The 26,216-nt window shown below is 45.2% G+C and overlaps 1 protein-coding gene, 1 non-coding gene and 1 pseudogene across 4 annotated transcripts in view; 1 reads left to right on the plus strand and 2 right to left on the minus strand.

Moving 5' to 3' along the window:
- Nucleotides 1-10,642: 10,642 nt before the first annotated feature.
- TRNAQ-UUG (transfer RNA glutamine (anticodon UUG)) lies at nt 10,643-10,714 on the minus strand. The gene has a single exon. It is a non-coding gene; the product is annotated as a tRNA-Gln (tRNA).
- A 4,933-nt stretch (nt 10,715-15,647) lies between these two features.
- The window catches only part of B4GALNT2 (beta-1,4-N-acetyl-galactosaminyltransferase 2 (SID blood group)), a 104,026-nt gene continuing 93,457 nt past the window's right edge, over nt 15,648-26,216 (minus strand). For all 3 annotated transcript variants that reach the window (XM_088828997.1, XM_088828999.1, XM_055407615.2), the window contains 2 exons: nt 24,583-24,802; nt 15,648-24,031 (listed from right to left, as the gene is read on the minus strand). In XM_088828997.1, coding sequence (XP_088685123.1) covers nt 23,826-24,031; nt 24,583-24,802 — 426 coding nt within the window. In that variant the 3' untranslated portion in view covers nt 15,648-23,825. The remainder of the gene's footprint in view (nt 24,032-24,582; nt 24,803-26,216) is intronic.
- LOC148774721 (cytochrome c oxidase subunit 7C, mitochondrial pseudogene) lies at nt 21,138-21,494 on the plus strand (annotated as a pseudogene).

The raw sequence follows: 26,216 nt of genomic DNA on the forward strand, positions 1-26,216 counted from the left end.
GTTCTTTGGGAAATGAAGTTTTCAGATCTTGACATCTCATTAAGTGATGGGCGAGGGACAGGAAGTGGTCAAGGATACCAACAAGTTTCTAGCCTCGGGGGTGTAGAGAGAAGGATTGAAAGCAAGTATTTGCAGACAAACTCAACATAATACATTCATCTGATTCAGTGCTGCCAACTCCCTCAGCCCCTCCCCAGTGGGCCACAGCCCTGGGGCTTGTCCGGTAAGCTCGTGGGCCACTGGTCAGAATTCAGGGTCTCCCAGGGACTGTCCACTCCTTTCCCAATTCCACAGTCACCCTGCTTCACCATTCTGCAACCTCAATAATAAATGCAGCCACTCCAATACACTGTCCAAGAGCAGGAAAAGAAGAGAGGCGAGAAAGAGAAAATATTTAAATACATCTTCTAATTTTTTTAAATGAAGAAGTGTTAATATTCCAGTAAGACGGGAAAAACAGATGGGGGCTACAGTCACATGGGTGTAGATCACGACTATAGCCTCCTTCTTGGTTGGAGTTCTTGGTTCAGGGGGCTGACTCCAACCTTCATTCCTCAGGACTCTGAACCCTTACTGAGGATCCAGGTAGAGCAGTGGTTTCTTCTGCTAGCCTGTGTTACCCAAAAAACCCAGTCCAGTTCTTGGTCAAGCTAAAAGACATAAAAGCCAAAGAGCAGGAGACGGATTTATTACTTACAGCACAGTAAAAGAGAACACCAGGGATCTTTCCCAAAACAGAAATTGGAGAATTTTTTAACTAAGGATACATGCACATTCACGAAGTATCCACAAAAATCCAAGCCTGCGTCAATTGAAGTCACAAGGGTCAGAAAATGTCAACATCATCACCTCTTAGGTTCCAGTTGATCTGATGGTTTGAGCGCTTCAGGCTAATTTTTAGAAGTGAAACAGAACCTGGAAATCTTTACAACTGATAAATTATCTTTACTATGGCAACTTCTCTGTCCTGATAATAGTCATTTGTTTTTGCATTCTTCTGTTCCTTAAGATATTTGATTCATGAGACCTGTCCAAAGGCAAGCACTGTGACCAGGTTTAGATCACAAAATAGCTCAGGCCAAAAACGGCTTCTCTTATGTCAAGACGGCCACCCCTGGTTCTCTGGAGACTCCCTACCTATCATTTTATACATTTACTCAGGGCTCAGTGCCCCAGGGGTTCTCTTGATTCCACCTATACCCTTCTGACCCCCTAAGATATGGTGACAATCATAGAACCTCAAGATCAGTGATGGGCCCAACACCCTGACTCCCTTTTCTGTCTGTTTTCCTAGTGCCAGAGGAGACTTCAGTGGCTGAGGGCAACCCCAGCTTTCACTTGGAAGGAATTAGTATTTTGTGCCCTGGTGGCAGCATTCCTTCCTTCATATTAGGAAGTTCAGCAGAGGAGAACTTGGTGTTCTGAGGGTGCATCATTGAAGTAATCTGAGCCACCCCTCTCCAGTTCCACCCCACAGATTCCTGAGCCTTTTGACTGAAAGGAAGGCCCTGATGGATGTTGTTACCGGTTCAGGTCAAAGCACATCCAGGAGCCTTCCTCACAGCCCATCTTTGGAACACGATGATACCACACTGGGCCTTCACCAGACCAGTCCTCACTCTGTGAGCCCACCAGCATCCTGATGATGGACACATGATGAGACCAGCAAAACCCTAGGGACCATTGCTTCACCGAATGGAGGAAGAGGGCAGTGAAAAAGCCAAGCAGGGAGGGTCAGAGGTGTAAGGACTCCAAGCAGAGATGGAATCACTGAAATTCTGATGACCCTGAGGAGTAAAATCATGCCAAGCCAGGAAAAGGGGCAGGAGGGATGCCCTTGAACTCCTGATTTCTGGGTCAGCTAACATCCAATGAATGATTCCCAAGTTTCAAATTCTCTCTCACCTTTCTTCCAAACTGCACATTCACCAGAGGCTCCCAGAATGGGATTCCCAGGCATCAGAAGGAGGAGAGGGGCAGAGGGGACAGATGACTAGTTTATTCCGGACTCAGCTCCTAGGACTGCCTGCAGCTTGAAATCCTGCCTAGTGGATCAGGCAGCTTCACCTGCCCCCGACCCCCGCCTCCAAATGCCCTTCTGGATGTCACTCCCACACCTCTAGGGAGTGGAGTGGGGGTGGAGTCTTATCTGCATGGCGTGTTGGGGCCTCAGGCAGAGGGCAATTACCCAATCTGGACCTCAGGGCCTCTGGGAAAGTTAGTCAAAGCGCCTGCTGCCTCCTACCAGTTCCCCACCTGAACCTAAGACCCGGAGGCTAGACCAGCTTTGTGGCTGTATTATTCCACCTGAGCTGTCACACAGGGCCTCCTGCTTAGGAAGGCCCTTGCTTGGTTTAACACTCTGCTGCCTCCATCTCGAAATTCTTAATTTTTGACTGCACGTCCTACACTTTGATTCTGTCTTGGATGCACAGATTACGTGTCCGGTTCTGTGTGGGGAGACAGAGACCTCCGCCTAGTGGAGGAGGCAGGACACTTATCCAGGAGCAAGGTTTAAAGTGGGGTTTAAATAGCGTCGAAATGCTTGTACTCCTGGCCCTCCTCCCCCATTTCTGAGGGTTTGAAGCTGGGGGCGGGCCGGTAGTGGAGGCGACTCTGCGGTAGTTTCTCAGCATCCCCTTGGCCCCTTTGAATTTTCTCTATCAGACCACGGAAATGGGTGAAGTGGATGACATCACCCGCAGCATCAGAGCTGAGGACAAACCAGAGAGGCCAAGAGAGGAGAGAAAGGCCTAGAAGAGCTGCAGACTCTGCCCACTCCCCCATGCTGTCTAATCAGATGCAAATTCTTTAAGAGTCTACCTTCTACCTCCCTCACACATTCCTCTGTTTAGCCCTTTGCTCCAACAGGCTCGCACAGAGCTCCCCTCACCCTGTCCCCTCCACCCCCACCCCTAGGCTGCTGTGTTTCTCTGTGGCTGCCTTGCTTACCTCCTATAAAACCAAGCCAAGACTTGTGGGTTTAGCGCCAAGGCCCGTCGTCCCACACCGTAGGGTTGGGCAGGAGGGCCCTGCTTACCCTTGAGGCCTCAGCTCTCCCCACTGCTCCCCCGACCTGTCCCCAGGGCTCCATCAGTGGAGCTTTTCTTAATTCCTCCACCAGCTCATGCTGTGCTTGAGATACTGTCTATATCCAGCTAATTCAGATAGAGTCACACGCTTTCCCATAATCTCTCCTTTATGACTGAATGAATAAGTCATTCAAAATTAGGTAGTTCATGGAATCCCCTCCAGCAGTTGTGAAACAGGAGGGGAGGGGCAGGGTACAACCTCTGAAAGAATGACATAGCCCAGGGGCACAACATAAATTAGTTAGAACCAAATGGGTCCAAGATGGCAGAAGAGTCAACTTGACTAGATCCTGATCCTCAGTATATGCTCATTGTAACACAGCAGCAAGCTAAAAGACACACCCAGAGGCACCATCACAGTTCCAGGGTCAACCATTAAAGACCAAAAAGCGGGCAGTGGCCTGACCCCTGGAAATCCCCGCCCCTTCCCCAAAGTAACTGGAATGATTCTTTCACTCATTAGCCTATGAAATTACCCAGCTCAGAAAAGCTAATCACACCACATTTCAGGGCTACCACACTCACCCTCTGCGATGGCCCACACTCTGTCTGTGGAGGGTTTCTCTCTGAATAAAATCCACTTCTTACCTATCACTTTGTCTCTCACTGAATTCTTTCTGCCATGAGATACAAAGAACCTGAACCTCAGTAAGTCCAGTCACTAAGTGAGTGAGTCTAATGAAAAAAATCACAGGTTCAAGTACCCAGCAGGGTTTCGGCTGGATTTGAGTCCTGGCCTCCTCAGTTCGAGTGTCAGACTAGGTTTTGGCTGGGTTCAAGTACTGGCACATGGGTTGAAGTCCCAGTCGGAGGCAGATAGTTTCAGTCAGGACTTTGTACTCCCACTTCAGGGGCATGAGTGCCCTCCCTGGTAGGGGAACTAAGATCCCATGTGCCATGCAGCACAACCAAAGAAAAGAAAATTAGGTAGTGTAGGATTTGAGAGGTGTCAAAGGCATGCTGACACTGTTTCCACTGCTTCCCCATCTATGATGCTAAAGCTGAAACTCCAATACTTTGGCCACCTCATGCGACGAGTTGACTCACTGGAAAAGACTCTGATGCTGGGAGGGATTCGGGGCAGGAGGAAAAGGGGACAACAGAGAATGAAATGGCTGGATGGCATCACCGACTCTGTGGACATGAGTTTGAGTGAACTCCGGGAGTTGGTGATGGACAGGGAGGCCTGGCTTACTGTGACTCATGGGGTCACAAAGAGTCAGACACGACTGAGTGACTGAACTGAACTGAAAGGCATGCTATGAGCAATCACTCCCTCCTTTTCTCCTAGACTCCTTCCTGGAGAAACCAATGTTAGCCACTTATCAAGTGTGCTCTTAGAGATCTTTTATGCATAAGCAAGCCAACACATATAAACATTCTCCCCCTTTTTACACAAATGGTAGCCCTTACATACTGTTCTGAGCTTTGGTCTGGATTTCTCTGTTTTTAACCTTACCTAGATGGATTTCATTTACTTTTGTGTCCACATGTACCCCCGAGCCTATAATCTTTCATTTTACTCTCTTTTATTTTATATTTTTATTTTTTAAAATTTTATTTATTTGGCTGTGCCAGTTCTTAGTTGTGGCATGCAGGGTCTTTGATCTTTAGTTGTGGCATGTGGGATCTAGTTCCCTGACCAGGGATCGAACCCAGGCCCCGGCACTGGAAGCAGGGAGTCTTAGCCACTGGACCACCAGCAAAGTCCCTCATTTTATGCTTTTAATCTTCCATTTATTAGTCAAGTTTCAAGCTCCTTGAGGGCAGGTATCAAGTCTTTGTTTGACTTTTTTGTTTTCCAGCACCTAGAACATAGTAGGTACTCAACAAATGGGCGTGGAATAACTGTGTGGCTCTACTTTATAGGCTTACTACGGGCCAGGCATTGTGTGTTGAATACACACTATGTCCTGTACAAATGAATAAACAAGAATGGACAGCCCTGGGCATCTAGCATAAGGAGTAGGCAGGCCTAGGCACAGACCTGACTTCCCTGGAGGTCCCGAAGCTCTGCTGGTCCCTCTGCTGGTCACTCCAGGCAAGGACATCCTGTAGGCAATACGTTCCAGACAATGCTGCCCTTAGGGGCCCTTCACAGCAATAAAACCAGGGGGGTGGGCTCCTTAGACTGTTGGAGAGGCGGAGAGAGTTCTCCCCTCAGATATTGGGACTGGAAAGTGAGGGAATGTGGGGCAGGGGGTGGGGTTGTCTCAGCAAAGCTGAGCTAGTAGGGGAAGGAAGAGAGGATGGTGGTGGGTTCAGAACCATTAGTGAGTAGTTGTGATACCAACTTAGTAGATTGTGATCAGCTTAAAAAAATAATAAATAAAAACCATAGAAAATATCAGAGTGTACTTTTACACGGAATAAAGGTAAATATTGTTTCTCAAACTTCTATTTCAGCTTCGTGTGTGTGTGAAGTGGTTGGCAATATAAAACACCTTACTGAGGATCTTGGTAGAAACAAACAAATGGTGACAGTCACCAGAGAAATGATGAGATAGGTCCTGGTGAGTAAGTCCTGAGTGGGGACAAGGATTCACAGCAGAATCAAACCTTAGGGTGGAAGGCAGGGCATCTCTATCTCAATGCAGCATCTTCCTATACCCCTGAGGCAAAGACCTTGAGCTCCCTGACTCCAGCTTCCAGGCACCAAAAGCTCAACATTTCTCAAGCCTGTTCCACTGATGGACAACTCAGATTGTTAGAAAGTTCTTCCCACACGCCCCTTTAACTTCCACCCGAGAGTGCTCATTCTTTCTGCCTCTGTTACAACCAAAACCAGGAATAACTAGGCAAATAAACTGACAACCAACTAGTGTCCTCTAAATTTTATTTTCCTTCCCATATGAGCATTATTCTTTTCTCAAGAGTCTGAGTTTTTATCTTTCTGGTTATCTTTCTAGCTGTTATCGTTACTGAATCTATCGTGGATGGGACACAGAGAAAAGGACTTTTTGCTTACAATTTTACTAACTCTCACAGCACTGCTAGGTAAAAGGCACTGTTATTATCCTTTTACGGATGAGGCACAGAATATTGTTTCCAGCTTTATTAAGATATAATTGAAATATAACAATGTACAAGTTTTAGGTGTACAGCAGTAATGACTTTATATATTATATACTGCCAGATGATTATCACAATAATTTTAGTTAACACATTTATCACCTCACATAGTTACCATTTCAGAACATTTAAACTTCTTACCCAAGTGCAGTCACCCAGTTAGCAGCAGGATAAATTTATCAGTGCTTTTGTGTGATCCCTAGAATGGAACCTGATCCTCTGAATATGGTTCAGATGGCTCAGAACAGAGAGAGGAGCTTTATCCTAACTCCCTCTCTGTGGACAAACTTTGATCTCAGATTCCTCATCTATGACCCGGACACAAACACGTCTTTAGGCAGGTACTTTTTGACTTTTTTGTTCATAGACTTGTTTTTTATTTTATTGAAGTACAGTTGATTTACAATGTTAATTTCTGCTGTATAGCAAAGTGATTTAGTTACACACAAATATACGAATACATTCTTTTTCATATTCTTTTCCACTATAGTTTATCACAGGATACATTTTTTAAAATAATTTTATTTATCTTTGGCTGTTCTGGGTCTTCATTGCTGCACAGGCTTTTCTCTAGTTGCTACTAGAGCTAGTCTCTAGTTGCACTGTGTGGGCTTCTCATTGTGGTGGCTTCTCTTGTTGAGGAGGCGTGTGGTCTCTATAGTTGCTATTCTGGGGCTCTAGGGTTAAAGGCTTAATAGCTGTGTAATACGGGCTTAGTTGCCCCACTAAGGCATGGGGGATCTTCCCAGACCAGGGAGCAAACCCATATCTCCTGCATTGGCAGGAGGATTCTTTACCACTGAGCCACCAGGGAAGCCCCATCACAGGATATTGAATATAGGTCCCTGTGCTACACAGTTGGACCTTGTTATCATTTTTTGGCTTTTTAAATTGAGAAATATAACACAGGTTCAGGACAGTACATACAACATAATGTGCATTTTAACAAAAATCTATAAGTGAACAATTTATCTAACTTCCACCCAAGGACAAAAAATACAACAGTATCAGTACCCCTGGAAGACTGCTGGTGGCCCCCTTCCAACCACAGCCCTCTCTCTTCCCCAAAATATTCCATACCTTCACTTACATGTGAATTCCTTCTTTGCTTTGCTGGGTAATTTTACTGTTTAAGTTTGCAGCTCTAGACAATCAAAAACTTTTTCCTGTTTAGAAATTTTAAACAAATGGAATAATTTATTATTTATCCTTTCCTACCTATCTTCTTTTGTTCAACAGGTTTTGAAACAATTATTCATCCATTTTGTTGCATGGAGTTGTCCATTTGTTTTGTTGCTGTGTGATGTCCCATTGTGTGGCCTTACTGCAAATTATTCATCCATTCTACTGTAGGTGGACATCTGAGTTCCAATTTTGGCTATCATGTTGACAAAAACACTCTTACACATGTCTCTAAGTGCACAGAAGCAAGCATTTCTGTGGCTATATGTTGCTGTTCAGTCACTAAGTGGTGTATGACTCTTTGTTACCCCATGGACTGCAGCACGGTAGACTTCCGTGTCCTTCACTATCTCCTGGAGTTTGCTCAAACTCATGTCCACTGAGTTGATGATGCCATCCAACCATCTCATCCTCTGTTGTCCCAACCCCTTCTCCTCCTGCTCTCAATCTTTCTTGGCATCAGGGTCTTTTCCAATGATTTGGCTCTTCACATCAGGTATTGGAGCTTCAGCTTCAGCATCAGTCCTTCCAATGAACCCCTGAAGAGTTGATTTCCTTTAGGATTGACTGGTTTGATCTCTCTGCTATCCAAGGGACTCTCAAGAGTCTTCTCCAGCACCAAAATTTGAAAGCATCAATTCTTCCATGTTCAGCCTTCTTTATAGTCCAACTCTCACATCCATACATGACTACAGGAAAAACCATAGCTTTGACTATACAGACCTTTGTAGGCAAAGTGATGTCTGCATTTTAATACACTGTCTTGGAGTAAATACACTGTCTAGGGCTTCCCTGGTAGGACAGATGGTAAAGAATCCACCTGCAATTTGGGAGACCTGGGTTCGATGCCCGGGTTGGGAAGATCCCCTGGAGAAGGGAACGGCTCCCCACTCTAGTATTCTTGCCTGGAGAATTCCATGAACAGAAGACCCTGCAAGGCTAGAGTCCATGGGGTCACAAGGAGTTGGACACGACTGAGAGACCTTCACTTCTTTCAGGAGTAGAACTGGGCTTCCCATGTGGCACTAGTGATAAAGAACTCGCCTGCCGATGCAGGAGACATAAGAGACTGAGGTTTGATTCCTGGGTTAGGAAGATCCCCTGGAGTAACACACGCCAGCATCCTTACCTGAAGAATCGCACAGACTGAGGAGCCCCCTGAGGTGGCTACAGCCCATAGGGTCACAAAGAATCAGACACAACTGAAGCGACTTAACACACACACGCACAAAACTGCCAGATTATAGGGTATGATATCTTCAACTTCTCACCAACTTACATATCTCTGAGAATTCACAGTATTCCATAATCTCGGTAACATTCAGCTTAGTCGCTCAGTCATGTCCGACTTCAGGCAAGAATACTGGAATGGGTTGCCTTAGCCCTCCTCCAGGGCATCTTCCCAACCCAGTGATGGAACTCTGGTCTCCCGTGTTGCAGGCAGCGGATTCTTTGCCATCTGAGCCACCAGGGAAACCCAACATTCAGCATAGTCAATCTGGTAAGTGTGTAATAGTATCTCACTGGTCTTTTAATTTGCATTTTCTTGATGATTGATGCGTTGCATCATCTCATGTGTATTGGTTATTTTGGATTTCCTTTTTTTTTATGAAGTGCCAGTTCAAGTGTTTTGTAATTTTCCAGTAGGTTTCTTTTTTTCTTATTGAATTTTAGGATTTTTTAATATACTCTAGATACAAACTGTCAGTTATGCATTACAAATATATTTTCCTTTTCTATGGCTTAATTTTTCACTTCCTTATTGGAGTCTTTTGATAAGAACATAGAATATCATATTAATATGGTGATATATATCAAGCTTTTAGAATCTTTTGTGTCCTAAGGAGACTTTCTCTACCCTGAGGTCATGAAGATAGTCCCCTGCGTTGTATTTCAAAACTTTCTTTTTTTTCACATTAAAGTCTATAATTCATCTAGAATGTATTGCTGTGTTATTGTAAACTGGGAGGAATTTGATTTCATGTTTTTCCATATGGACACTCATGATCCCAGAATAATTTATTGAAAAAAGGCCCTTTCCCACTGCTCTGTTGTACTATATTTATCATAAGTCACTGTCCAAGTATATGTGCATCTGTACCTGAGCTCTCTATTCTGTTCTACTCGTACGTTTGTCTTTCTCTGCCCTAGTATCACACTGTCTTAATTCCTACAGCTTAAGAGTTGATAATAAACTTTAATATTTGATTGTGCAGGTCCTCCCACATCTCATGCCTAGGTATTTTTGAAGTTGGGATCGCCATACACACAAATCCATTCAAATGTTTAAGCAGTGTGTGGGATGGGTTGGGGAGGAACGGTGCTCAGGATGAGAGAAGGGAAGACCAGAGAGAGTATTCTGTTTCCATGGCATTCTCCCAAGGGCGGGACCACATAATCACAGTGCCAGTCACCCTGTAGGGAGAGCACAAGTGCGTCAGCGGGCTCCCTCGTCACTTATTCCCGAGAGACAGACAGCTCTTAAAACCCAGATACCAACCCAGAAGACAACACTCCATTCCCTTCTCTTCGCGGCTATCCCAGAGGTACAACCTTTCCTGCAAATCACGTGCGCGTGCCCAGCACCCAAATACCGACCCTGGGCAAATTCTCCAAAAGAGATTCGCTCCGCCTTGTGGGCGAATCCCACGGAGATCCCTATCGTCTGCTTGGGAGAAACAGCCCATCGATACGACGAGAAAGCGCTAGCAGACAGCCTGACCGGCCGAAACGGACTGAAGAACGGATTCCTTGACTTAGGGATTTTTTTTTTCCACTGAAAGACACAAACAAGCTCGAAGTCTACTGCCCGTGTGGCGGACAGACCTATTTCAGTATCAGACCGACTTCCGGGCGGAGCGATCCCCAAACACACGCCTCACCCTCGGCTCGCTCGGGCCTTTAGTGCCCAGCGACCAGAGCAGAATGTTTGGCACGTTAGCCAATGGGAAGAAGGATTCCGGGCAGCTTGCGCGGGCAGGGGGCGTCTCCCAGCCCCGAAGCCTGCGACTGATCCCCGCCGGAAGCAGGGTGCTGGAGACCCTCCGGGCGCCTTTGGCAGTCCCTGCGGGGTAGAGTCTCGCTCCGAGTCCCACAGACACGCTTACTTTTCGGCCCGGGCTCTTGCGCATGCGTGCGGCAACCTTCAGGCCGACCCTGAAATGAAAGCATCTTGGGAAAGACCGAGGGAGCCTAAACCGCGGTCCGATGGGTCACTGGAGAGAAGGCAAGGCACGAGATAGCCACCACCGCCGGAGGCCTCCAAAATAGGAGTTGTAGAACCAAAAGGTTTGGAGAGGTCCCACCGAGATTTGAACTCGGATCGCTGGATTCAAAGTCCAGAGTGCTAACCATTACACCATGGGACCTGCTGGCTGCTTTAGGCGGCCGGGAGTCTCCTCAAGCCACATAGCGGGCGAGTGGGGCTGCCTTTGGAGAGCAGCAGTAGATGCCCAGTGTCCGCCGGCGCTGAACTGGGGGCTCTGGGCCCCGAGCCGCAGGAGCGGGCCGAAGCGGAGTGGCGAAAGGGCTTCTGCATCCCCGGCGTCCCGTACATTCCCGGTCCCGGGGTGTCATTTCTTGTCGCCTCTCTCTCTCTGCTCTCCCGCAGGGGTCCTCACCGAGTTTGGGGAAGCACGGAGTGCGGCAGGCTGGCGGGTTCGGTCTTAGCAATGATGGACTTGAGAGGGCCGGCTCTGATCTCCAGCTCACGAGCAGGAGGCTCGGCGCTCCCATCCTGGGCTTCTTATTGTTTATTTATTTACACGAAGGGTGCGCTGGATAGGTTATCTTGGCGGAGCCGGGAGGGAAGCCTACTGGCGCGTGGGACGAATGCGGCTCAAGGCCCCGGTGCCCCGAGCGCGAATCGCTGCCAGGAAGTGCGCCCCACCTGGTTCCTTGGCGTTCCACGTGGCTAGAGCGCCAAGAAATGAGCACAGAACGTCTCACTTCCATTTCCCTCTCCTGCTACTTGGTGGATGGTTCCTTCTAACAAAATTAGAAGCAGATCAGTGAAAGACAGTCGATTTTGGACTTTCTTTTTAGTTAAGGTGTAAATGGATAATGTCCCTTAAAGTCGATCTCGCGACAGATAATTTTATAGGCCGTTTGCTCAGCAGTTTCACTTTTGGAACTTTATCCTTAGGGACTACTAGGATGAGTACCAGTTGGTCAAGAATGTTCTCAGCTGTGTGGTTTATAATAGTAAAAAATAAAAATAAATGTCCATGGTGTGAAAATTGATTAAATAAATATTGACAATATCTATACAATACATCGGAGAAGGCAATGGCAAGCCACTCCAGTACTCTTGCCTAGAAAATCCCATGGATGGAGGAGCCTGGTAGGCTGCAGTCCATGGGGTCGCTACGAGTCAGACAGGACTGAGCGACTTCACTTTCACTTTTCACTTTCACACATTGGAGAAGGAAATGGCAACCCACTCCAGTGTTCTTGCCTGGAGAATCCCAGGGGCGGGGGAGCCTGGTGGGCTTCCGTCTATGGGGTCACATAAAGTCGGACACGACTGAAGTGACTTAGCAGCAGCAGCAGCAGCATACAATACATACTGTGCAAGAATTTAGGGGGAAAATTATTGTATTGGCATGAAAAGATACACTGTCCTAAACAAACCAAAACAAAACTCTGCCTACCAATTAGTGTGTATAATAAAATCTCAGTTACACACAAACAGAAAAGCAGAATGCATACAGATACAATGAATATTTGCCCTGGGCCATATGATTTCTTGAGGGATTCAACACTGTATGGGGCTGGGTGACAAGCAGAGCTATGCGATATACTCAATCTCCAGGCTCCTGGCTGCCAGAGTGAAAGTGTATGTCCTTACCCTAGCCAACTGGATTTAGAATCCAGAAGCAGGAACATTTTAGAACTTAGCTGGCTGCTCAGGGTGGCTGTGACCCCGAGTCTCAGAGGCAGTGATGGCAGCCATGCCATGTCCACTGGCAGCGAACGCAGCGTCCTTAGTAAATTGTCCAGGATCCTGACCTTGGCAGGTTCCTGGTTGCCTAGTTTCCCTTTATTCTTGCCCGTCTTTCTGAGTTTGCTTTCCTCTGCTGTTATGAACTAAGATCCTCCTAATAAGCCCCTTTTCTACTTAAGGAACCTAGAGTCCTTTTCTGTTACATATAGTCAAGAACCTGCCTTAGTCCAAATCCAAAAAGCTCTCTTGATGACAGTTATCGCCTGGGAATAAATTTATGAAGGCCTTTTTTTAACTCTTGTATATTGTTAGAAGAAACATTAATGATTTTCCTTTTTGAAGAAATAACCAAATTCCCCTTGAGTTTCTATGGTGAGATAAGGGTATCCCTCTCTCGAGGCTGGAGTGATGTAATATCAACTTGACTTAACATCAAATGACTTGGGCAGCTCTGGACCTCAGCCTTCCTGTTCTAGTTTCTTCTTGCAAGGGTTCAGTACAGGCTAAAGTGTATTGCAATTAATTTTTCAAAAGCTACTGCAGAAAATACTAAAGGGTGATGATTATATCCTTTGAAAGTATATGCATAGTCCCTCTCTCCAGTGTGAAGGAGGATTGATTGTCCTCCTATTTCCATTTCTCCCTACTCTACTCCCTAGTTCTTCCTTTTCAATTCCCTCCACCTTCTTTCTCAGCTTGAACAAAACCTTACCAGCCCTACTTTCTCATTCCCCAGGGGCTGTAAAAGAATCATCTCTCTTACAACTTTTGTCATGACTCATTGGAATGATAAGAAATTGTGTTCTGTGGCCCAGTCTCTCCCATCTTCTCTCCCTCTCCTCCTTGGTCAGGCTATGAATTCCTTGGCACTTGCTTATCTTTGAGCGTGGCTAGTGTTCTTGCTTGGAGAATCCCAGGGACGGGGGAGCCTGGTGGGCTTCCGTCTGTGGGGTCGCACAGAGTCGGACACGACTGAAGCGACTTAGCAGCAGCAGCAGCAGTGCCTTAACAGACATGTTCCCTGAACCCCATTAGAGGGCACAGGGTAACTTAGGAGGGAGAAACAACAATCTAGTTTTGTGTTCAGAGGCCCTTTAGCATCACACATACAAACACACTATATATTTATTTTTAATATATATATTATACACTTTAAAAACATATATAGTGTGTGTATATATATATAAATGATAACAGAGACAACATGTAATCTCCCTGCCCCAGTATAACTAGTTTCTTTTAACCCACTGTGTGTGACATCCTAAAGATGGCATCTCATGACATCTTTGAGGATAGACTCTCAAGCCTCCACAAGGTGGCTCCTGAGCTAGGGGATTTGAGGGCTCTGCTGGAGGTGGGATTAGCGTAACTTCAGCTATAGCACCTGTGACTGAGGGCTAAACTGGGGCAGAATGTACCCCAGAAAGTACAATGAGGCCAGGGTTTAAGAAAACAGGGGTGAAGTCCAGGATTAGTAACTTTAAAGATATTCTCCCATTTCTTATGAGCCTGTAAATGAACAGACCATGGAGTAGGGACGATAATGCTTTGAGTAGTCAAGGTGGAAAGTATTCATATTCACTCTCAAGGCTGTGTTCAGTCTGTTTCTTGTAACCATGCTAGGATGCTCACAGTTAACTGGGGTAGAATGAGCCTTGATCTTTTTCCTGGCCACCCATGATAGGTGAGATCTGCCACAAGTCACTATTTTGCCTTGAGAACCCTGATTATGCCAGGGAAGCCACCAGTGCCGACTTGTGCAGGGCGACATGCCCTGTGTCTCCACTGGCCACATCCCAACCCCTCCTGTCCAGCCTCCTGCTCTGAGCCTGGCGTTCCCCAGGCTCTAATGAGGAAATCTGAGCCACTTCATTTTTTCTGGCTGCCCTGGGTCTTCATTGCTGCATGTTGGCTTTCTCTTGCAGCAAGTGGGGGCTACTCTCTAGCTGTGGTGTGCGGACTTCTTTTTGTGGTGGCTTTTGTTGCTCTAGGGCACGCGGGCTTCAGTAGTTGTGGTTCCCTGGCTCTAGAGTACAAGCCCAATAGTTGTGGGACATGGGCTTAGTCACTCTGTGGCTTGTGGGATCTTCCCAGATCAGGGACCGAATACATGTATCCTGCTTTGACAGGTGGATTCTTCACCACTGAGCCACCAGGGAAGCCCTCCACCTCACTTTTTAAAAATCATTTTATTGAGATATTATCTATGTTAAGAAAAGTGCACATACCTTTACTGAAGAAATCAATTATTTTTTACAAATGTATACGAGTAAAGACTCTGCCTGCAACGCAGGAGACCAGGGTTCAATCCCTGGGTTGGGAAGACCCTGGAGAAGGAAATGGCAACCCACTCCAGTATTCTTGCCTGGAGAATCCCATGAACCGAGGTGCCTGGCAGGCTACAGTCCATGGGGTCACAGAGTTAGACACGACTGTGCAACTACCACTTCACTTTTGCTAAAACATTTTTTCAACGTTCATCCATGTCATTTTATATACTAGCAGGATGTTTTCCAGTGCTGAGTATTCCATTCTATGAATATACCACAGTTTGTTCATTCATTTTTCAGTTGACGGACATTTGGGTTTTTTCCAGTTTGAACCTAATGTATCTGGATCCTTTGTCAAATATTTATACTGAAGATATTTTCTTCTAGTCTATGGCTTGTCTTTCTACATTCTTAATAGTGTCTTTTTGGAAATTTCCTGGTGGTACAGTGGTTAAGACTCCACCTTTTCACTGCAGAATGCCTGGGTTTGATCCCTGGTCGAGCAACTAAGATCCCACAAGCCACACAACCAAAGAAAAATAGTGTTTTTTGTTTAGCAGAAGGTTTTCATTTCAATCAAGTCAAAATTATTCTTTTTATTAGTACCTGTGTTCTTGCATGCAGAGATCAGGGATATTTCCAAGCACATGGGATACAGGGGCTTGTGCAGTTATACAGACTACTCAATTACATAATGAAAACTTTGATAATATCTTGGTAAAATTTAAAGAGGTTTGAGGGATATAGGTTTTATATAGCAGACATGTCTGAAGCTGGAACAGGGAGGCTGAAGGACAGAAAGGTGGCTGAAGCATCCAGGCAAAGGATTAAGAAAAAGAGCTGTATATAGACAAGAAAACTGTGAAGGTCATTAGGTGTAGGTTTGAGCAGAAAAACTGGAGTAGACAGCAGTGACTTCTTTGGAAGCTGATCCTGAAATTGTTGCTGGGATCTGGAACACAGACTATGGGCCTAGCAAGACTATATCAATAATGGCAAATGGTAGGGAAAAAACAGGATGTTGGCATGTGTTTGTGATTTCATGCCGTCTTCATGATGGTCCTATGAGACAGAGGAGTTTTAGGCTGAGGCAGCCTGTTTTAAAGCAAGTGTACTATGGCTCTGCTAAGAGTGGCTTGCAATCCAAATTTACTGGCTGTCCTGTAACATGGAACCTTCAGGACTAGAAAAGCTGAAATCTCCCACCCAAGAGAAAGCACCAGCAGAGACAGAAGACCTAGCCGGAGACCAACTGGAGCAAAAGCCTAGCCTATTACACTGAAATGCTTTTACCCTGAGGAGGAAAAACCTGGGGGCGAAGAGATTATAGATGGTCTCTCTGTACCTTAGATGCCTGTAACTTAGATGATAGCATCACGGCAAAGGCCAGGTGTGGAGACCTGTGGTTACCAGAATGGATTTCCTAGTCTCCAAGGCTATGTCTAGACAAGGTGTCTGGACTGAAATAAAAGAAAAGAATTGCTAATTCCGTAAAAATCTGACTGATAACAGCTAGTGTGTTTTAACTCCGGGGGCCAATCCTGGGCTTGTGAACAGCACTAGCAGGAAGTAGGCAGTTATGGCTGTGGAGGCCTCAGAAAGGTCACCCTACCCAATGCTCACTCAGACGGGGAACAGGAAGGTAATGGACTGGGTGGCTCCTCTTAGAAGAATCTGGATTCTTCTGGGTGGTGCTAGATGGGCTAAGAAAGGCGCCCCCTCCACTGCCAGGGCTTGGAATCCCTAACGCCTATTCCTGTCAGTGACAGGAAACCTGTGGTCTGCTCCACCTCTGGGCTTCAAACTATAGACGAGACAGTTTAAGACAGTTTGGGTCAAGTTTCTGGTACATGCAGACAAATGCATTCTCATAGATACCCTTTATAAGTGGCTTGTATATATTGTTGGTCAATTGATAATCAAAAAACAGTTGGGGAGATACCTTCCTGAGTCAGGGAGAGTATCCAAAAGGAAGCAAACCCCAGTCCCATTTCTACTTCAGTCACATGAAATGGACACACCTCATGTATGCAAGAAAAAGGCCACTAACCCAGTAGCCAACAGGATTCCTCTTTCTGACACTCAAAGAAATTTTCCTTTCTAGAGCTGGGGAGTGGGACTAAGTAGAGGGGAAACGGACTGGACCTGAGCTCCCCCTGGAGGCCCACACAATTATTTGCACCAATTTGTCCCAGGCTTTGCAGGTGGCGCTAGTGGTAAAGAACCCACCTGCCAATGAATGACAACTAAGAGACACAGGTTCAGTCCCTGGGTCAGGAAGATCCCCTGGAGGAGGACATGGCAACTCACTCTAGTATTCTTGACTGGAGAATCCCATGGACAGAGGAGCTACAGTCCACAGGTCGAAAAACATCAGATACGACTGAAGCAACTTAGCACGCAAGCATGTCCATCAGTCCAGGAGTTTGTTATTGGTTTGATCCAGGCTGCTCTTGGATCAAATTGTGTCTGAAATTCAAGACTGTAGGGAGGCCCAGGCAGGGGTTATTCTCTATGACCTGATTTTTGCTTCCAAACTACCCAAAGAGAAAACATTTTATTTATGCCTGTTTTGAAAACACACAGATACACAGAATAGTTGTATTATTTAGGACACTTTGCTTGTAAGTCACAGGAACCAACTCAAGTTAAGAAAAAAAGGAGAATTATAAGGATATAGTGTTTCACAAAACGCCAGGCAGGACCATAGCCAGACCTCAGGAAAGAACCAGGAGGCTGCCAGAAGTCCCTCATTTCAGCTTCTCTTTGCGCTTTTGTTGAATTCCTTTTCTCACTGCAGACTAGCCTTTTCTGCTCCCCAGTCCAAATAGCATACGGGAGCACTCTGCTGTCCAGTGACCCACTTGATGTTTTCAGATCCAATTCACATTCCAAGAGCGACAGTCGGCTTGGGTAGTGGTTCAGCTTCTCTTGGTCCAATATAGTAAGACCAGGATGTGGAGTCACACAGTCTCTGGGAAGTTGATCTATTACTAGAGAAATTTTCTTGGAGAACTGGCTCATGGTTTAAGCAAACATCCTCCATTTTAAGAACTCCTCTTGGAGTCTTGGCTGGAGTAGAAGGTTCCAGATCTTGGGAACAGGGATTCCTGGAATCTACTGATGGTAACTGCAGCACATCACAACAGTCCCTGCTGGAGGATGTTGAAAGATGCTACAGTTGCCATGACCTCTATCTCCCTGTATCAAGAATGCAAGAGACCTACCTGGTGGTCCACTGGTTAAGACTCCATGCTTCCACTGCCGGGGATAAAGTTTTGATCCCTGATCAGGGAACTAAGACCCCACATGCCATGCTGCAAGCAATTCATGAGGAAGACAGACTTTTTTGGGGGGGAGTGGGAAACAGGCCTGGGACAAATTAAATATGTCTCAATATTTAAATATTTAATGTATATAATTATATTTATCATTATTAATATAATTAATTTTGTATATAATTATTTTTATACATGTAAAAGCTGTAATAACTAAAGCTAGCAAACTGTTAAAGTAAATGTTTCCCAGATAGCTCAGTTAGTAAAGAATCTGCCTGCAATGCAGGAGACCCTGGCTTGATTCCTGGGTTGAGAAGATCTGCTGGAGAAGGGATAGGCTACCCACTCCAGTGTTCTTGTCTTTCCTTGTGGCTCAGCTGGTAAAGAATGTGCCTGCAATGTGGGAGACCTGGGTTTGATCTCTGGATTGGGAGGATCTCCTGGAGAAGGGAAAAGCCTAACTCCAGTATTCTGGCCTGGAGAATTTCAGGGACTGCATAGTTCATGGGGTTGCAAAGAGCCGGACATGACTGAGTGACTTTCACTATCCTCTTACCTTGACAAATTTATCTTTAAAAGGCAAAATCCAAAATATTGTAAAGCTGTGGTTTTTATAGTTAAAGTTTTGAAAACTTAAGCATGATACAGCTAGAACCACATGTATAAAATTAAAGAGTAATGAAAATTACCTATTTTAAAATGTTCTTAAGCCACACACACAATTGTGAACAGCACACTACTTTTCTAGTACTTTTGTAACCATGCATTGAAGGGCGAGAAAATACACCTAGGTAGTGAGCAAGACTTTATTGTTATTTGTTTTGAGAAGAAGAATTTGGCAAATTTAAAAATGTGTCTTTTTCTTTTACCTAAGCACTTTGCTGCTCAAATCTTACCTACACTTCAAAGCACTGTCCACAGACTTTCAGTGCATTTGGATGCAACTGTCTTTTTGTTTTGAGAACACAGGGCAAGAGGAATAGAGAAGCATTTCTCTGGGGCCTGGACAGTGTCTAGTCTCAGAGGAGATATTTAGGGAAACAGGTTATGCTGTCCTGGTGCTGAGCACTAGATCCTGAGTGACAGAGATGCCCATCATGAGTAAACACATGTGCCTGTTCTTTTCCTTCAGTTCTATTGAGATATAATTGACCAACAGCACTGTATAAATTGAAGAAAGTAGGGAAAACCACTAGGCCATTCAGGTATGACCTAAATCAGATCCTTTACAATTATACAGTGGAAGTGACAAATAGATTCAAGGGATTAGATCTGATAGACAGAGTGCCTGAAGAACTATGGACGGAGGTTCATAACATCATACAGAAGGTGGTGATCAAAACCATCCCTAAGAAAAAGAAACACAAAAAGGCAAAATGGTTGTCTGAGGAGGCCTTACAAATAGCTGAGCAAAGAAAAGAAATAAAAGACAAAGGAGAAAAAGATATCCATCTGAATGCAGAGTTCCAAAGAATAGCAAAGAGAGAGAAGAAAGCCTTCCTCAGGGAACAATGAAAAGAAATAGAGGAAAACAATAGAATGGGAAAGACTAGAGATCTCTTCAAGAAAATTAGAAATACCAAGGGAACATTTCATGCAAAGATGGGCACAATAAAGGACAGAAACGATATGGACCTAACAGAACCAGAAGATAATAAAAAGAGGTGGCAAGAATACACAGAGGAACTATACAAGTTCATTAAGATCTCTTAATGACCCGGATAACCACGATAGTATGATCACGCACCTAGAACCAGACATCTTGGAGTGTGAAGTCAAGTGGGCCTTAGGAAGCCCACTATCACTTTGATTATCACTATAATCAAAGCTAGTGGAGGTGATGGAATTCTACCTGAGCTAACTCAAATCCTAAAAGATGATGCTGTTAAAAGTGCTGCACTCAACATGCCAGCAAATTTGGAAAACTCAGCAGTGGCTACAGGACTGGAAAAGGTCAATTTTCATTCCAGTCTCAAAGGACAATGCCAAAGAATGTTCAAACTACCGCACAATTACACTCATTTCACGTGTTAATAAGGTATTGCTCAAAATCCTTCAAGCTAGGCTTGAGCAGTCTGTGAACCCAGAACTTCCAGATGTAAAGCTGGATTTAGAAAAGGCAAAGGAACCAGAGATCAAATTACCAAAATCCGCTGAATCCCAGAAAAAGCAAGAGAACTCCAGCAAAATATCTACTTCTGTTTCATTGAGTACGCTAAAGCCTTTGACTGTGTGGATCACAGCAAACTGTGGAAGATTCTTATAGAGATGGAAATACCAGACCACCTGACCTGCCTCCTGAGAAACCTGTATGTAGGACAAGAAGAAACACTTAGAACCGGACATGGAACAACAGACGGGTTCCAAATTGGGAAAGGAGTACATCAAGGCTGTATATTGTCACCCTGCTTACTTAACTTACATGCAGAGTACATCGTGCAAAATGCCGGGCTGGATGAAGCATAAGCTGAAATCCAGACTGCCAAGAGAAATATCAATAACCTCAGATAGGCAGATGACACCACCCGTACGGCAGAAAGTAAAGAGGAACTAAAGACCCTCTTGTTGAAGGTGAAAGAGGAGAGTGAAAAAGCTGGTTTAAAACTCAACATTCTAAAAACTAAGATCATGGCATCTGGTCCCATCACTTCATGGCAAACAGAAAGGGAAACAATGGAAACAATGACAGACTTTATTTTCTTGGGCTCCAAAATCACTGCAGACGGTGACTGCAGCCATGAAATTAGACACTTGCTCCTTGGAAGTAAAGCTATGACAAGCATATTAAAAAGCAGAGATGTTACTTTGCTGACAAAGATCCGCATAGTCAAAGCTATGGTTTTCCTCTAGTCATGTATGGATGTGACAGTTGGACCATAAAGAAGGCTGAGTGCCAAAGAATTAATGCTTTTGAATTGTGGTGCTGGAGAAGACTCTTGAGAGTCTCTTGGACTCCAAGGAGACCAAAACAATCAATCCTAAAGGAAATCGACCTTGAAAATTCATTGAAGGACTGATGCTGAAGCTCCAATACTTTGGCCACTTGATGCATTGGAAAAGACCCTGGTTCTGGAAAAGATTGTAGGTAGGAGGAAAAGGGGACAACAGAGGACAAGGTGGTTGGATGGTATCACCAACTCAATGGACATGAATTTGTGCAAACTCCGGGAGATGGTAAAGGACTGGGAAGCCTGATGTGCTGCAATTTATGGGGTGGCAAGGAGTCGGACACAACTGAGTGACTGAACAAAAACATCAACTACAACTGTTTAAGTTTAAAATGTAGAGCATAGCAGCCGCCATTTCTTCTGCCTTCAGTCTCTGGATCTTTTGTAAAACTTAGAACAGCGCTATGTTGGGACAGAGCATCCGGAGGTTCACAACCTCTGTGGTTCGTCGGAGCCACTACGAGGAGGGTCCAGGGAAGAATATACCATTTTCAGTGGAAAACAAATGGAGGTTACTAGCTATGATGACTTTGTTCTTTGGGTCTGGATTTGCTGCATCTTTCTTTATAGTAAGACACCAACTGCTTAAAAAGTAATCCATGAGACAGATAGGAAGAGGAGCATATTAAGAGGTGCAGTCTCTTAAAAGGATCAAACCCTTGAACTCAGCATCCTAGATATGTTTGTAAATAAACTTATGGCATAAATCCTTAAAAAAAATTAAAAAATAAAATGTAGAGCATAATGATTGGACTTCCATATATCATGAAATGATTATCACCATAAGTTTAGTGAATATCTACCATCTCATATAGATACAAAATTAAAGAAATAGAAAAATAATATTTTTTCTTGTGATGAGAACTCTTAGGATTTACTCTCTTAACCATTTTCATGTATGACATAGAGCAGCATTACTTATATTTATCATGCCGTACATTGCAGCCCTCGTACTTACTTATTTATCTTATAACTGGAAGTCTACACCTTCTGACCACCTTCATCCAATTTTCCCTTCCTCTACCCCCTGCCTCTGGTAACCACAAATCTGATCTCTTCTGTGAGTTTGTTTGGTTTTTAAAATAAATACATGCGTCTGTGATATGCCGAGTTCTCTAAAGCACAGGTAGGGGTTCATCTTGCCTGGGTCTAAGCACAGTACTGAATGGAGCAAGCCAACATCGTCTCCCTTTATAGCTATGGTATTATACACAAAATACATATACTATTATAGTAAATGGTTATGCACATTAGTTAAAGTTATAAAACTTTTGCAACAGAATCCTTATGACATATGCAATGAAATGAGGTATGTGCTTTATTCTGTTTGGGAGAACAAAAATATTATGGCCAGTCTGTATCTATATCTGCTGCTGCTGCTGCTGCTGCTGCTAAGTCGCTTCAGTCGTGTCCGACTCTGTGCAACCACATAGATAGCAGCCCACCAGGCTCCCCCGTCCCTGGGATTCTCCAGGCAAGAACACTGGAGTGGGTTGCCATTTCTTTCTCCAATGCAAGAAAGTGAAAAGCGAAAGTGAAGTCGCTCAGTCATGTCCGACTCCTAGCGACCCCATGGACTGCAGGCTACCAGGCTCCTCCATCCATGGGATTTTCCAGGCAAGAATACTGGAGTGGGGTGCCATTGCCTTCTCCAATCCATATCTGAGAAATGTTGAATTGAAGTTAAGTCAATTTCTTCACACCAGGACTTCTCAGAGCCTTGAATATACTAATATGAATTGTGACTGTCAAAGAGGGAGATAGAGCATGCAGTATATTTTTTAATTATTTGACTACCAAAACATTTGTCATGAATTAATATCTCACACATTTTTCAGAGATTCTGAACTACCGTGGCTGTCTTCAGTAGGAAAGAGTAGAAACAAAAAGGCAGCGCAGCGGTGGGAGAATCCACTGACTCCCAAGGTAACAGAGAAAACCCGTGTCATCACGATGGCTCCATTCTGCAGATGACGTCAGTCTTGAGTAGTAAGCAACTGATCTTAAGGCCCTGGAATTTAGTGGCTTGGCCACTGCGCTTACAAAGTATCTCAGCACAAGGTCCAAGTTCAATCCCAGGCATTCTGTAATGTGTCTTTATGGTAGGTATCTGATGCCAGGGAAAGTTTTACTCCAGCAGTGAGTGGACTACCCCAGTGAGCTCTGCCCTCCACCTTCCTGCATCCTATCCATGTGCTGGACTTCAGGCGAGCTGACTCCACAGAGCCCTCCTCACCTGCATGGGCCCTTGTGAGTTCTCCCCGCTCTGATCCTCTGAGCCTGGCTGCCCAATGCTACTAGTGGAATGAATTGAACCAGGCTGCCACTTCCTCAAGGTAAGGACTCTGGGTTATTCATATTATTTGAGTCCACAAAGTAGGACCAAAAAAAAATTTGTGGATGATAGTTGATGCTGGAGATTATCTGTGATGTAATACCCACCAAATAACCCTCAAGGACCCAGAAGGATACCAATCCTTTTGATCCTTTTGAGCCAGCATACCAATCCGTCATGTGCTCTTTTGCATGATATGATGTGAAACAAGAGTTGGACACGACTTAGTGCCTAAACCACCACCACCACCACTATATGTACAGTTCAGTTCAGTTCGACTCTTTGTGACCCCATGAACTGCAGCACGCCAGGCCACCCTGTTCATCACCAACTCCCGGAGTTTACCCAAACTCGTGACAATTGAGTCGGTGATGCCATCTAACCATCTCATCCTCTGTTATCCCCTTCTCCTGCCTTCAATCTTTCCCAGCATCAGGGTCTTTTCAAATGAGTCAGCTCTTTGCATCAGGTGTGTACAAGTGTTTCACAAATGTAAGAAATCAAACAATAATTATTATTAATACAACCTCTATTGCCCTGATCAGTGATTGGTCCATTTCTAATGATCTACAGTAACTGAGCCAGACCCATCTGCCCTACTCATCTTATCAGGAGTTCACATTTTCATAGCTTATCCTCCAGTTTCTCTGTTTTAGATACTTGCAACTGGCTGGCCTAGCACTTTGCCGACGCCTAGGCATCTTTATGTGGCACACTGGAGACGGTTCTTGAAGTAGTGGAGAGCTAGCTTGAACTGGACCTTATTATTGGTGTTGGCCCGGTATATGCTGTAGGTCTTCTCCAGGGCTGCCAGCTCTGGGTCCTCCACTGAAGAATGGGGCTGGTGACCTATAATCACATCTGAGCAGGACCCCACGAGCAGGCTCCCGAGCCCATCAATAAAGAACTCTGCCAAGAGAGGGGAAGCATGAGAAGGAAATGTGACCTTCAAGCCACAGACCCAGGGCCCTACTGCAGGTCCAGAAGGACAGTCAGGGGGAGGGGACATGGTTTACACCCTTGGGGCGGTTCCACCCATGTGGAGCCACCTGCCCGAGCTAATGAGTTGGAAGGACAGACAGTGATATGGACAGATTAGCTTCCAACGGGACGGAACTGTGGACTCCAGGACTGAGGACAATTTAAGACGGGAAGTTCACCAGCTGCAGTTACAGAGGAAAGGAAGTCTGGAAATGCAGGAGCAGCAGCAGGTAGGGGCCAGAGCTGTAGGGAGAGGAAGGGGAAGGGTATCTCAGAGAAGTAGGAACAGCCTGCGGGAGGCAAGAAGGCAGAGAGAGTGGAGGGAGGCAGGGGAAACTGTGGGCTCCCCAGTCTGGGGAGAATGGGCAAGCTGCCTGACCTGTGGCAGATGGCCTTCCCTCCCTCCCTCCCTGGGGGAGAGCGGACTTCTGAGGTCAGTCCACAGCCCAACTCCCTCTTCCCTCTCCCAGCCTCCCCACCTGAGTGAGCCACTCGCTTCAGGCGGGGGTCAAAGCCAACTCTTTGGAGCCGCTCTGTGTGGGCCAGGAAGAAGTTAACGACACCGCTGGTCACCACGCAGTTGGGGAAGCCGTCCAGGGGCTGGAAAGATCCTGTCCGCCGATGGAGACAGTCCCCGTTCTTACTGTGCTCCAGGAACAGCTTAAACTGGAACATATTTCCAAGCACACTGCCACCTACCTAGCCAGTGGACAGAGAAATCTGCATTAGAGAACAGACGATATCCATGTAGCCCCTGCCAGGAAGCCTTACTGGATTGAACCTGTTATGACAAGAATCACACCCTTTCTCTATCTACCCTTCACACTAGGCCTACACCAAGTCCAAAGGGCAGACAACTCTGCTGTGCTTACCCTCCTGCAAGCTCACTCTTTCCAGATGGCTCGCTCCCTTCTGACAGGAGAAGCAGTGTTTGGATGCAGGTGAGAGGCAGCCTGCATATGCAAGGGTCCCTATATGGACTTCCTGCAGCCAGCCGTCTGTCTCAAGCTCCTTCCTCCCATTCTCTGTTCTTGGCCCACCTCTCTGCGCTGTCTGTCCCTGCCTTCATGGGAGATAAGTGCATCTCTATGTTGGAGCCTGGGCAAAACAGGACAAGCAAGAATATCTGTTCCTGAACCATCACAATCCCCCAGAGGGACACAGCAGTCTGTTGTCTGTTGTCCCCTGTTCTTTCTCTCCTCCTCTTAGTAAATGGACTGAGTTTTGATGGACTAAATTAAGGTCTAGCTACTATCCCACTAAGGTTGAAAGTTTCCCACTTCCCTCACAAGTTTTGACCATGTGTTTAAGTCCTGGCTGAAAGGATGTGATTTAGAACAGATGCTTGCTACTTTTATAAATATCACACTCTTAAAAGAAAACGGCTTGTCTTTCAATTCCCATCTTTCCCCATTTCTTCTGACCATACAGCCGAGGACAACAAAAATAGTCGGACAACGGGGAATGGATCTGGTCCAAAATGCCTCTGGAAGGAAAGTCCAGCACCAGCTCTCATTACAGGGGCAGGAACTACACCTTCTATGTCATTTACGCGACTCTGATTGGGTCTCTAGAGACATCTTAGTCAAGCCAGATGCTTTGGGGACTGTCCGCTTGGAGTAAGAGATAACCATGGTCACTGTGCTACTTCTTATCCATTTTCTTTCTTTTTAACAGGTTTTGCTTTGACATATTAAAATCGCATATTTTGAGGTTATAGATCTTGTTGTTTTGATAGATGTATACATTGAGAAAAGATCACTGCACTCAAGCTAATTAACAGCTCCATCATCTCTACACAGTATAGTTATCTCTGCAAATTTCAAGATACAACGTAGTGTTATTAATTATTGTCACATTTTTCTTCTCTTTCCTGTATGTGAATGGATTTTTGATGTTTTTGTTATTCTTTTTAATCTCATTAAGGCTACACGTGCTTTCACAGCTTCGTGCCATTTGCATGTTTCTAAGAGTGTGTGACAGAACCCGAGCCCTGCTTGCCCTCTCCCACCCCTGCAGGGAGGAAGTTAGAAGTGATGCATAAACGCGACATTTCAAAGACGGAACAATGGTGCGTTTGGGGATGGGGGTTGATGTAATTTGCTCAAAGAAA

This window comes from Moschus berezovskii, chromosome 20, assembly GCF_049115385.1.
Source record: "Moschus berezovskii isolate FMDL1 chromosome 20, NW_MosBer_1.0, whole genome shotgun sequence".
In the NCBI taxonomy this organism is placed as follows: Eukaryota; Metazoa; Chordata; class Mammalia; order Artiodactyla; family Moschidae; genus Moschus; species Moschus berezovskii.